Consider the following 14,058-nt stretch of genomic DNA (forward strand, 5'->3'; position numbering starts at 1 on the left):
TATGTAGGGACAAAATTAGAGCAAACTAGCTAGAGACATAAAGAGTAACAAGAAAACATTCTACAAATACATTAGAAGCAAGAGGAAGACCAAGGAGAGGGTAGGCCTGTTACTCAATGGCAGAGGTGCTTAATGACATCTTTGTTTTGGTTTTCACTAAGAAGGTTGATGGTGATTGAACAGCTAACATAGTGAATGCCGGTGAAAATGAGGTGGGATCAGAAGAAGCTAAAATAGGGAAGAACAATTTAAAATTACTTAGATAAGTTAGATGTCTTCAAGTCACCAGGGCCTGAGGAGATATCTGAGCCATTAGCAATTATCTTTGGAAAGTCATAGAAGACGGGAGAGATTCCAGAAGACTGGAAAAGGGCAAATTAATGCCAATCTATAAAAAGGGAAATAAGGACAACCCAGGGAATTACAGACCAGTCAGTTTAACTTCTGTACCCAGAAAGATAATGGAGCAAATAATTAAGCAATCAATTTGCAAACATCTAGAAGATAATAAGGTGATAAGTGACAGCATGGATTTGTCAAGAACAAATCATGTCAAACCAGCCTGATAGCTTTCTTTGACAGGGTAACAAACCTTGGGGATATGGGGGAAGTGGTAGATGTGGTATATCTTGACTTTAGTAAGGGTTTTGATACTGTCTCTCATGACCTTCTCATAAACTAACTAGGGAAATGCAACCTAGATGGAGCTACTATAAAGTGGGTGCAAAACTGGTTGGAAAACCATTCCCAGAGAGTAGTTATCAGTGGTTCACAGTCATGCTGGAAGGGCATAATGAGTGGGATCCTGCAGGGATCAGTTCTGAGTCTGGTTCTGTTCAACATCTTCATCAATGATTTAGATAATGGCATAGAGGGTACACTTCTAAAGTTTGCAGATGATACCAAGCTGGGAGGGGTTGCAAGTGCTTTGGAGGATAGGTTTAAAATTCAAAATGATCTGGACAAACTGGAGAAATGGGATGAAGTCAATAGGATGACATTCAATAAGGACAAATGCAAAGTACTCCATTAAAGAAGGAATAATCAGTTGCATTCATATAAAATGGTAAATGACTACCTAGGAAGGAGTACTGTGGAAAGGGATGTGGGGGCCATAGTGGACCACAAGCTAAATATGAGTCAACAGTGTAACACTTGCAAAAAAAGTGAACATAATTCTGGGATGTATTAGCAGGAGTGTTGTAAGCAAGATACAAGAAGTAATTCTTCCGCTCTACTCAGCACTGATTAGGCCTCAACAGGAGTATTGTGTCCATTTCAGAAAGGATGTGGACAAATTGGAGAGAGTCCAGAGAAGAATGATTAAAGGTCTAGAAAACATGACCCATGAGGGAAGGTTAAAAAAATTGGGTTTGTTTAGTCTGAAAAAGAGAAGACTGAGGGGGAACATGATAACACTTTTCAAGTATGTAAAAGGTTGTTACAAGGAGGAGGGAGAGAAATTGTTTTTCTTAACCTCTGAGGATAGGACAAGAAGCAATGGGCTTAAATTGCAGCAAAGGTGATTTAGGTTGGACATTAGGAAAAATGTCCTAACTGTCAAGGTGGTTATGCACTGGAATAAATTGTCTAGAGAAGTTGTGGAATCTCCATCATTGTAGATTTTTAAGAGCAGGTTAGACAAACACCTGTCAGGAATGGTCTAGATCAGGAATAGGCAACCTATGGCACAAGTGCCGAAGGCAGCACGTGAGCTGATTTTCAGTGGCACTCACACTGCCCGGGTTTAGTTTTAAATGAAGTTTCTTAAACATTTTAAAAACCTTATTTACTTTACATACAACAATAGTTTATTTATATATTATAGACTTATAGAAAGAGACCTTCTAAAAATGTTAAAATGTTTTACCGGCACGCAAAACCTTAAATTAGAATTAATAAATGAAGACTCGGCACAGCACTTCTGAAAGGTTGCCAACCCCTGGTCTAGATAATACTTAGTCCTGCCTTGCAGTCCTATGATTCTAAGTATGGAACTGGTGAGACAGCCTTAGTAGGACAAAGGAGCTTAAGAAGCAGGATGGTGTTGGATACATCCCAAGTTCACATGCAGTATTGCTATAGCCATGTCAGTGCCAGGATACTAGAGAGACAAAGTGAGTAAGGTCATATCTTTTACTGGGCCAACTTCTGATCATGAAAGATAAACTTGTCCTAAATGTTAGTTTTATTCTTAGAACATAAGAATAGCCATACTGGGTCAGACCAAAGGTCCATCTAGTCCAGTATTCTTCTGATAGTGGCCAGTGCCAGGTACCCCAGAGGGAATGAACAGAACAGATAATCATCAAGTGATCCATCCACTGTTGCCCGTGTCCAGCTTCTGGCAGACAGAGGCCATTGACACCATCCCTGCCCATCCTGGCTAATAGTAATTGATGGACCTATCCTCCATGAATTTATCTAGTTCTTTTTTGAACCTTGTTATAGTCTTGGCCTTCACAACATCCTTTGGCAAACAATTCCACAGGTTGACTGTGCATTCTTGGTACCACTGGGTAGAATTATTCTGCTCTAATAGAATTGTTTAAAATCATTTAGTTTAAAAATAATAAGATTGTAAGATTTTAACTAAGGCAGATCCAGTATTATTAATTGCTTAGAATGTACATCCTTAATCTCCCTTATGTGTAGAGATTACATTTCTAAACATAAAGGGGAAATGGGAAGTAAGGGAGAAAACTGGGTAGGAAGGAATTAAAGAAAAGATGGAAAAGCCTCCATATCCCTTCTCTATTCTCTTTCATCTGTCACTCAAATTTAAAAATAAAGTTTTCTAGGGTTCCATTTCTTAGATAATAGTGAGAGGGGTACTAAGGAAAACCTAAAGTAGTTTCAAGTGCCTCTTCCATAACTGTTTTTCTACAGTCCTGTTCCACTCATGCTGAGCTGCCTGTTCCAGAAGCAGTATTTCAGATGACTGACAAGAGGGATGGTTCAATTTCGGAATAGAGTCAAAACAGTTATTTTATATGATATAGTTCTCCCATCCCTAATCCCTACAACTATGGCTCTAATCTTTTAGTGTTTTCAAAATTTATGCCTGTGAACTGAGAGTGGTCTCTCCACCTTGACATACTTGCAAAGCATATCTCCACTAGTCGCTGCTGTTAACACTAACCCATCTTACATTGCCTCAGGGTAGACATACCTCCATTCAAGAGAAACCTACTTAATCAGTTACGTGCTCTGGTAGTTTTGATCTATGGTATTTTACTAAAATGTAATCTTGAGAAAATGGAATTTCCCAAGTTAAAAACTCTCCTTCCTAATGTACTTCTTTCTAGCATACTTTGGTTTCCTGGGAATACTACTTATCTCAACCTCCTGTTTCTTGCACAAATATGTCCATTCTCAGTAATGAGCTGAAATAATATGCAATATTTGTTCCTTGTGTCAGAACCACATTCCTTTGGTTCCAGATTTGAATCTGAAGTTCTTTGTACATAATGTTTCCCAAGCAGCATTGGTACATGATGCGTGAACCACAAGTCATAAATCATCACTGTGTACATGTGGATACAATGTACATAGAGATGGTTTACAGCCCTGACTATATGTGCATGGCAGTGCATCAACCTTCTGAAAAGCACCTTTTCTGTAGAGTTGCAGAGGGTACCACAGCCTGCTTAGTTTCGTAGCTTGTCTTTGAAATCCTATACACTTTTTTAGCTAGCTCTAGATGTTTCATGCACTATCATCTGACAGATGTTTTTCCTTTTGGTATTTTAACACAAGGCAAGAGTGATTTGGGGGGAGTGGTCTGCTGTGCAATAATATATTATGGGCCAGATTCCAAAAGAGCTCAGCAGACAAGAGTAGATCACAGTCAGTAGCTACAGCTATCTATGAATGGATGGCATCCTGGAGAGTAGAACTGCTTGGGAATCCGAGAAAATGTTTTAAATAAGAAAATACTGATTCATCAAAGTCCAAACTTTCCCTGGAAACTTACTAGTTTTGACTAAACTTTCCTTGGGAGAGTTTCTGAGGTCCAGGATGGAAGTGAGAGAATGGGGGTGAGTATGTGGGAGACCCGGGTTCAAGTCTTTCCTCTGAATCATTGAGAGCAGGGACTTGAACTTGGGTCTTCTACATCTTGTAGTTGATGGGGTTTTGTTTGTTTGTTGACCTTCTATAAATTATCTAAACTGTGGTAGTTTCACCAGTTGTCACTTTCAACACCTACACCAATACTTACATGTAAATAGTGCTATCTCTCAGGCACACACATATGAATTGGACAATCAGGCTTGAACTCTGGTTCTCTTTGCAGTTTGTCTGTGATTTGTTTTATATTTAACTCCTAATGCTATTCAATCAATTATGTAAGATCTCTGTAGTTGCTTATCTGTGCTTTGAGGCCAGGACATGAAATGAGCACATCAGATGTCACTCCTTATTACTTACTGTGTTCAAATAATAGTCCTCACATAGCTCATTCTCCTTTTGAAGAGCAGTATGCATCAAACTTTTGAAAACTATTTTGCCAATTTTGTCTTCCTCTGGGTCAATATCAATTGCTTGTGATTCTGCAGTTGTAAGCAGTGATATTGCTCCTTGTTTATCTAGCTTTTCAGTTTCACCAACTGCTGTGATACAGAGAAGAAAAGTCTGTTTGAAAGTTTTCCAATTACTGTTCATACTTCCTACCATGTGCAGTGAATGTGGAGGCTTGATTAATTCTTCTTAGTTGGAAGTCTTATCTCTTTTTCAGTTGCACATTTGAAAATGCCATTTCTTTCATTCTTCTGGATTTCACTTAATGTTCATGGCACCATACAAAGATCAGTAATTTTTTGTCAACTAGAGAGCAACAGAGAGACTGTGCTTTTCCTTTATTCATAACAGGAAGATCATCCTGTTACAGTAACTATGTGCAACATATCATTGGAAAGCTATCACAATTCAGTAACTTTTTCCCAGGGCATCAGGGTTTGCACCCACAGTAGAATTTTGGTAACTGAAAGTGGGTAAGCAGTAAAGCTGGTTGAAAAAAAATCACAAAAACTTTCCTGCAAAATTTGTCCTTCTTTCGGGTATTTGTTTAAAAAAAATGTAATTCTTTCTTTTTTTTTCCAGCCAGCTGTAACAGGCTGCACTGGGCCCTTACTGGGAGAAAAAAAAAAAGATGTGCTTCCTTTCTCTCTCCTACCCATCCTTCCCCACTTACTTTGACTTTCCCAAGCCACCTGGGCCCTTTCCCTCCCACATATGCTCCAGACATATTCCGTCCTTGCCTAACCACCATCCCTTCTTGTGTTTCCAGCCTTCTGTCCTCTCTCTTTTGCCAGTCACACTTCCTCCCTTTTCATGACACCATCCTCCATCTTTTCCCATTTACTTCAAGTGCTTCCCCCTTACCTTAGGACTGGAGGTCTATCTGCCTTTGCTGGGTCTTAGTGATGCTGCATTACTTGCAGCCGGTTTCCTATTTAACGGCACTAACTCAGGGCAGTGTGGAGGATTTATAACAGTCCTGTGCTTCTTGGGATACTCTAGGATTATTTATTAGTATTGTTATTAATTTAGCATTCAAGATTTGTTACACTTAGTGCTGTCTCAGGCTCCAATAACAAGGCAATCCTTTACTCAAAGAGCTTACATTCTAGATGATAAATACAGCAGCACAAAACATGCTGGAAAAACTAGAGGAAGGAGTTCCCATAGATCAGGGGTGGGCAAACTTTTTGGCCCGAGCGCCACACCAGGGTTGCCAAACTGTATGGAGGGCCAGGTAGGGAAGGTTGTGCCTTACCAAACAGCCACGCCTCCATCCCCTATCTGCCCCCTCCCATTTCCTGCCCCCTGACTGCCCCCCTCACAAGCCCCAGCCCGTCCAAACCCCGCTGCTCCTAGTCGCTGACTGCACCCTCCTAGGACCCCCTCCCCTAACCTCCCCCTGGGACCTCACCCCCTATGCAACCCCCCATCCAACCCCCCCCACTCCCTGTCTCCTGACTGCCCCAACCCCTATCCACACCCCCACCCCCTGACAGGCCCCCTGGGAGTCACACACCTATCCAACCCCCCTGCTCCCCACCCCTTTACCAGCTGGAGACAGCCATGCTGCCCAGTAGGAGCTCACAGCCATGCCACCCAGAGTGCTGGTGGCACGGCGAGCTGAGGCTATGGGTGTGGGAGGGATAGCCGGGGAGGGGGCGTGGGCTAGCTTCCTTGGCTGGGAGCTCAAGGGCTGGGCAGGAGGGTCCCGCGGGCTGGATGTGACCCGCGGGCCATAGTTTGCCCACCTCTGCCATAGATTGTGGGTTTGTTTTAATTTTTTTTAAAAATGTATTGATTTTCATTGTAGGCTTCATAGATGATGTGATGCTTTAGAGAGGATTTGAATGAAGAGAGGCTAGGGGCCTGTTACACTGGCACTGGACGGGAAGAAGGTGCAAAGAAGAAAGCAGTGGGAGAAAGAAACCACGGAGGCCTCATGTCTGGCATTGCTGGGGGAAAGAAGAAGATGAGGGGAATGCAGGAGAGCACAACATCCAACATGTCTGCCAGGGCAGGGTTTTGACGATGAGGACTAGAAGCTAAAAGTTGATGCAGTGAGGGAAGCTGGTGCAATGATTCAGCACAGGAGAGTGTCACATTCTGATTGACGGGGATAACGATCATTTTAGCTGTGAAATGGATATTGAGGAGACCAGAAAGGACTAGGAAGAGGATACGGTACTGTAGTAGGGAGATGATAAGGGTATGGACAACTGATGTCGCCATACAATTGGAAACTAAGGATCAGGTTTTTTAAAGGTTGTGGAGCAGGAAGTGGCAAGAGCCTGGATGCTCATATGAGGAGAAGAGCAGTGACACAAAGACTGCAAGCTTTAGAGAATGGGAGGATGGTGGACAAAAGAGAGAAAGGGAAGTAGAATTAGATGAGAAATAAGAAGCTCAGCTGAGCCTGAACTGGAGATAGGCTATCCAGGTAAGCTGTAGGAGAGAAAGGTACACCTGATAACTAAACAGGGTAGAGCAAGAAAGGACCAGTTTTAAGTGATAGATTTGGGAGTTGCCAGCATAGGGCAGAAACTATGGAAGCTATTTGAGTCTCCCAGGAGTAAGGAGAAGAGGAGGGAGTGAAGGACAGAAACGTGTGGGGCTTCTACAGAGGAGGTAAGGAAGGGAGAATAATCTACCAGCAAAGATGCTGTGAAAAGAGAGCTAATGAGGGGATAGGGGAAAGGCAACTCTAGATTTAGTCCTGAGTGGAGCGCAGGAGCTAGTCCAAGAGGTAATAATAACAGGACTGCTTGGAAATAGTGACCATAATATAACAACATTTAACATCTCTGTGGTGGGAAGAACATCTCAACAGCCCAACACTGTGGCATTTAATTTCAAAAAGGGGAACTATGCAAAAATGAGGGGATTAGTTAAACAGAAATTAAAAGGTACAGTGACTAAAGTGAAATCCCTGCAAGCTGCATGGATGCTTTTTAAAGACACCATAATAGAGACCCAACTTAAATGTATACCCCAAATTAAGAAACACAGTAAAAGAACTAAAAAAGAGCCAACGTGGCTTAACAACCTTGTAAAAGACACAGTGAGAGATAAAAAGACTTCCTTTAAAAAGTGGAAGTCAGATCCTAGCGAGGTAAATAAAAAGGAGCATAAACACTGCCTCATTAAGTGTAAAAATGTAATAAGAAAAGCCAAAGAGGAGTTTGAAGAACGGCTAGCCAAAAATTCAAAAGGTAATAACAAAATGTTTTTTTAAGTACATCAGAAGCAGGAAGCCTGCTAAACAACCAGTGAGGCCCCTCGATGATAGAGATAGAAAAGGAGCGCTTAAAGACGATAAAGTCATTGCGGAGAAACTAAACAAATTCTTTGCTTCAGTCTTAACGGCTGATGATATTAGGGAGATTTCCCAAACCTGAGCCGGTTTTTGTAGGTGACAAATCTGAGGAACTGTCACTGATGGAATTGTCACTAGAGGAGGTTTTGGAATTAATTGATAAACTTAACAGTAACAAGTCACCAGGACCAGATGGCATTCACCCAAGAGTTCTGAAAGAACTCAAATGTGAAATTGCGTAACTATTTACTATGGTTTGTAACCTGTCATTTAAATCAGCTTCTGTACCCAATGAATGTAAGATAGCTAATGTAACGCCAATATTTAAAAAGGGTTCTAGAGGTGATCCCGACAATTACAGACCGGTAAGTCTAACGTCAGTACCAGGCAAATTAGTCGAAACAACAGTAAAGAATAAAATTGTCAGACACTTAGAAGAACATAAATTGTTGGGCAAAAGTCAACATGGTTTCTCTAAAGGGAAATCGTGTTTTACTAATCTATTAGAGTTCTTTGAAGGGGTCAACAAATGTGTGGACAAGGGGGATCCAGTGGACATAGTGTACTTAGATTTCCAGAAAACCTTTGAAAAGGTCCCTCACCAAAGGCTGTTACTTAAATTAAGCTGTCATGGGATAAAAGGGAAGGTCCTTTCATGGACTGAGAACTGGTTAAAAGACAGAGAACAAAGGGTAGGAATTAAGGTAAATTCTCAGAATGGAGAGGGGTAACTAATGGTGTTCCCCAAGGGTCAGTCCTAGGACCAATCCTATTCAACTTATTCATAAATGATCTGAAGAAAGGGGTAAAAAGTGAGGTGGCAAAGTTTGCAGATGATACTAAACTGCTCAAGATAGTTAAGACCAAAGCAGACTGTGAAGAACTTCAAAAAGATCTCACAAAACTAAGTGATTGGGCAACAAAATGGCAAATGAAATTTAATGTGGATAAATGTAAAGTAATGCACATTGGAAAAAATAACCCCAACTATACATACAATATGATGGGGGCTAATTTAGCTACAACAAATCAGGAAAAAGATCTTGGAGTCATTGTGGATAGTTCTCTGAAGACGTCCATGCAGTGTGCAGAGGCAGGCAAAAAAGCAAACAGGGTGTTAGGAATAATTAAAAAGGGGATAGAGAATAAAATGGATAATATCTTATTGCCCTTATATAAATCCATGGTATGCCCACATCTTGAATACTGCATGCAGATATGGTTGCCTCATCTCAAAAAAGATATACTGGCACTAGAAAAGGTTCAGAGAAGGGCAACTAAAATGATTAGGGGTTTGGAGAGGGTCCCATATGAGGAGAGATTAAAGAGGCTAGGACTTTTCAGCTTGGAAAAGAGGAGACTAAGGGGGGATATGATAGAGGTATATAAAATTATGAGTGATGTGAAGAAAGTAGATAAGGAAAAGTTATTTACTTATTCCCATAATACAAGAAGTAGGGGTCGCCAAATGAAATTGATGGCCGGCAGGTTTAAAACAAATAAAACGAAGTTCTTCTTCACACAGCGCACAGTCAAATTGTGGAACTCCTTACCTGAGGAGGTTGTGAAGACTAGGACTATAACAACGTTTAAAAGAGAACTGGATACATTCATGGAGGTTAAGTCCATTAATGGCTGTTTGCCACGATGGGTAAGGAATGGTGTCCCTAGACTCTGTCTATTTGTCAGGAGGATGGAGATGGATGGCAGGAGTGAGATCACTTGATCATTAACTGTTAGGTTCACTCCCTCTAGGGCACCTGGCATTGGCCAATATCAGTAGACAGGATACTGGGCTAGATGGACCTTTCGTCTGACCCAGTACAACCGTTCTTATGTAGGGCCATAGAAGTCAGAGGAGGACAGAGAAAGAGATGTTTCAGCCACAAGCAGTGTCTTTGGGGACCATATTGTATTAAGGGTATGAATGGTTTATGTATGCAACTCGAGGCAGGGAGCAGAGTCAGGAGGTTTGCCATAGCTCCATCAGGAACTAAGAATAGTCAGGGAATGGGAGAGTGGCTAAGGTGAATCACTCAAATTCTAAACACCTCCAGAGAGATACCACTCCTTGAGTCTTGCATATGCTGATTCAAACTGGACTTCCCAGAGACCCACAAATAACTAAAGGGCTTTTGGCATAAAAAGGTTGTGTTTAAACTGACTCAGGACCTTCTTTCTGATCCAGCAAATGGACAGATTCTGTCCAAATGATCATTTGCAGAAGGGTGGAAAAGACTTTGGCCTGCTAGGGCCCCACAAGACTGATGAGTGACCTCTGTTAAGCTTTTAGCATCCATGCAGGAACTTCTGTTGTTTTTATATGCGTTTTCTTTGAAATCCTTTTAGCTGAAGAATAAATATGCGTGGTTGGAAAGAGGTGTGTGGTAACTTGTAACTGCTGGCAATACACTATTCGTAGCTCTCGGAGAGAAAGCAAAGCACAGATACTGGCCTTCAGGCAATGTGGCTTGCTGGGGATATCCTAGAGTATGGCTACACTTGACATTTCAAAGCGCTGCCGCAGCAGCGCTGCGGGAGCGCTGCCGCGGCAGCACTTTGAAGTGTGAGTGTGGTCGGAGCGCCAGCTGGGAGAGAGCTCTCCCAGCGCTGCACATAAACCACATCCCTTACGGGTGTAGCGTGCAGCGATGGGAGCAGCACTGATTACACTGAGGCTTTACAGCGCTGTATCTTGCAGCGCTCAGGGGGGTGTTTTTTCACACCCCTGAGCGCGAAAGTTGCAGCGCTGTAAAGCGCCAGTGTAGACATCGCCTGAGTGTAAGGCAGGGAGTTGTGTAGCCTGAAAACCCCTCGTTGGGGGGAGGCGGGGGAAGAGAGATGGATCTCCACCCCAGAGAAGTGGGAGATGCAAAACTTAAGTGGATGCACTTGAGAGACTATGGAGGGGGAACATAAGTACTCTTTCCCTGAATCTGTGAGAACAAGGCACAAAATTCAAGGGAGGACAGAATGTTGAGGAAGAAGAGGGAGTGATCAACATTACCAAAGACAACAGAAAGGTCAAGGTAGAGACACTGAGCCATAGTCGAACTAGGAAGACTGAGACTTTGGTAAATGCAGTTTAAGCAGAATGAAAAAGGTGAAAGCTGGATTGTCCTGGATCCCAGACTGAGTTAAAGGAGAGTAAATTGATACAGTTGTTGTAAAGAATCAATAGTCAAAGACAAGCAGAGTGATCAGGTTTGAGTCTTTTTAAAAAGAGGAATGCTACTAGGCCATTTTTGAGGGGGAACGAGGTTGACCCTTAGTAAGAATTCATAATGCATATAATGAGGCATTGAGCTAATGTGCATGCATATTTAAATCAGGAGACTGACAACAAGTGATGCAGTATGAACAGGGTCTAGAAGAGATGATGTCTAGACTGTGGGAGTTGCGAGCAAGGATTCCCACAGAGAGCAACTGAGAAGAGGAAATGCTAATGGGGGAGGGGAAGCAGTAGGCTGGCATGAAGTTGGGGTAGGCTGGCCAGCTAGCTGGCCAATTAAATTGAATATGGGACAAAATTGGCCTCAGTAATATCAGCCAGGAAACCTGTACTGTTCCTAACAACTGGAACAATCTTGGCAAAGTGTCATAGTTCACCCTAGTTATATAACCGATACAGTATTTTGGTATAGATATTGGACTTGATTTGAATTTTCTTGGCTGTAAATGCAATCACCTTGGACATTTCTATTAAGTAGTAATATGGACTAGATGGCCTCTTGAACTCTTTTCCAGCCCTACATTTCTCTGTTTCTGGGTGCAGATGGTATTTTGAATTCCCTCTTGTCCTCGTTTTACCACAAGAAATGTCTATTTACTGTGCCCAGAATCCTTTGAAGGAAGTTTTGAGAATGGAATGTTAGCTCCACACCTCATGTTCTGTTTTTTTCTTAGGAAAATTCCACAAGACTGAAAGATATTACCTCGCAATAGGAACTCTCATCAAAGGTCACCATTAGTCATTTTAGAGATTGTCCACTATAAGGAGTATGCATGTTTGGATAGGGCTGGAAGTATAGAATTTCTCCATTGGTCAGGTACTTAGTATGAAGCTATAATCCCCATGTCCAGAAAATCTAAAACTTCACTGTGAAGTTTGTTTAGTTTGCTTGGATATTGCAGTTGACAGTTTCATGTGTCAAAATTTCAGAGCAGTACCTGCGTTACTTATGCATCATTAGGTGATGTCAGTACCCTATTTAACTCAGTTTCCTGAATTAGTTAGTTTGAGACTGATCTATCTGTCTGTCTGTCAATCAGTTTGATTGTAGGGTTTTATACCACCAGCCATTGTCACGGCTGCAAAACTACTGCACCTCTGAACCCTTCTCTGGCTGCTCATTGCACTACTCTCTAGCGTGAGGCCGTGCGCCTTTACCTCCCTGGAGTAGAATCACGCATTTCTCCCACTCTTAGATCAAGTAGTTGAGTCTCCCACTCTGTGGATGAACCAAGCTTTCCCTCAGCAGTTTGTACGGTACTTGGTACCTGCAGCTCTTCCCTTTGGAAACTTTTGGCCAGCATTGAATAGGGACCACAAATTGCCTTCTTAAAATAAAGTATTGTTTAATCTTAACAGCAGAAACAAGGCAAAGTATAAAAGTAGAGGCTTTTAAAACAATAAACAGTCTATACGCGCGCCTAAAGGTTGAGGCAGGCCTGTCTTACCCCAGATCACTGGCCTCTGGGGCTCAATCAGTTCCCCTACAGTCACTGTCTTGTCTTTGAGGGCCTGTCTTTTGATCTTGCCAAAGTTCCTTGTTCCAGTATTCAGGAGCTTTGATCCCTGTGTGGTTACAAACTGGGACACCACCACCCTTTTGTCAAGCTAGACTGTCAAGCTCAGCTGGGTGTCAGACGTAAAATTTCAAAGTAAACAGCCCCTGCATTGTCGCTTTTGTATCAGTAAATGGGTGGCTATCTGAAGCAATTGTCCTTTTCCCAGCTTATGTCCAGACAACCCCTGCTTGAATTTCTCTTGTATTCATACACTAACCTCACTTACAAGAGATGAACAGAAAGACCATATATAATATTCATCAGTTATTACAGATCACCTCCAAACCCACCACACTCATTACCATGTTACCTGAATGCCTTCCATTTATTCCAATAGTAATAGCAAAGTCATTAGCAGACTTTGTAGAATCATAAGGTCTCTGTCACTTCTCCCTTTCAATGGTAAAAATTCTGATTGGGGTGAGGATTTCGTTTTTGATTTTTTTTATATGTTATTAATTCCTCTTTTTGTGTTGTGGTTGGCAGTGCATTATTTGGTACAAGAAGGTGGCAGTGTTGTAAGTGTCAGACTTATAGTGTACAAGCTTTTTCAGCGAAGAAGGCTTTGCAGCATTTCCTAAAGATGATCAGATTCTGGATTCGCTTGACCTCCTCTGGATGTTTGTTCCATTCCTATATTACATATTTTAGCATATACTTTGTATGTTTGTATAATCTGTTTTGTCATCAGCCCAAAGTCATTTCACCTTAGGTTTTTTACATGATTTTTTTAGATGGCCTAAAAAGGTGATTCTCTACGTCTAATATTTAGGATGTAAGTCATATGTATTGCATATTACGATGTAAATAAAGACTAAGAAAGGCAAGTTTTCTGCCAGGCTTACATTCTATATTTTACCTTTTTCATGTGCAAAAAATAAGAGTATTAGCTTGAAAGATCATGTTTACTTATAATGTTTACCTGTTATGTTTTGATGTTTAGGAACTTTGAACCAAAAGAACTGGGGGAAGAAGTATCCAGCATGTAATGGTGCCAAACAATCTCCTATTAATATTGATGAAGATCTTACGCAAGTAAATGTAAATCTCAAAAAACTTAAATTCCAAGGTTGGGAAAAGGAAACTTCAGAAGACACTTTCATTCACAATACTGGCAAAACAGGTAAAATGTCTGATTTCATGTTTTGAGTTAATTGGGCATCATGAAAGTGAAATGTGGTGAATAACTGAGGTTTTTTAATTATGCTTTTCTTTTTCTTTCTTTTCTTTTCTTTTTTTAGCCTTTGCATTTTGGATTTTAGCTATTAGCCAAAGGCCAGGTGGTGATAGCAGCCAAGCATAATAGAAAGCCCCTAAAATAAAGAAAACAAATGTAAATTATGTGCACGGTTAGAAATAGCCAAAGTAATCACATTAGTATCATCCCATAATGAGTGCTTATTGAAGCTAAATAATAATTTAGCATTTGC

The 14,058-nt window shown here is 41.3% G+C and overlaps 1 protein-coding gene across 6 annotated transcripts in view; it reads left to right on the top strand.

Annotated features, from left to right (window-relative positions):
• The window catches only part of PTPRZ1 (protein tyrosine phosphatase receptor type Z1), a 202,286-nt gene that overhangs the window by 93,449 nt on the left and 94,779 nt on the right, over window positions 1–14,058 (top strand). For all 6 annotated transcript variants that reach the window (XM_030549104.1, XM_030549106.1, XM_030549105.1 and 3 more), the window contains exon 3: window positions 13,572–13,751. In XM_030549104.1, coding sequence (XP_030404964.1) covers window positions 13,572–13,751 — 180 coding nt within the window. The remainder of the gene's footprint in view (window positions 1–13,571; window positions 13,752–14,058) is intronic.

Source organism: Gopherus evgoodei, chromosome 1 (assembly GCF_007399415.2).
Source record: "Gopherus evgoodei ecotype Sinaloan lineage chromosome 1, rGopEvg1_v1.p, whole genome shotgun sequence".
Lineage (NCBI taxonomy): Eukaryota > Metazoa > Chordata > Testudines > Testudinidae > Gopherus > Gopherus evgoodei.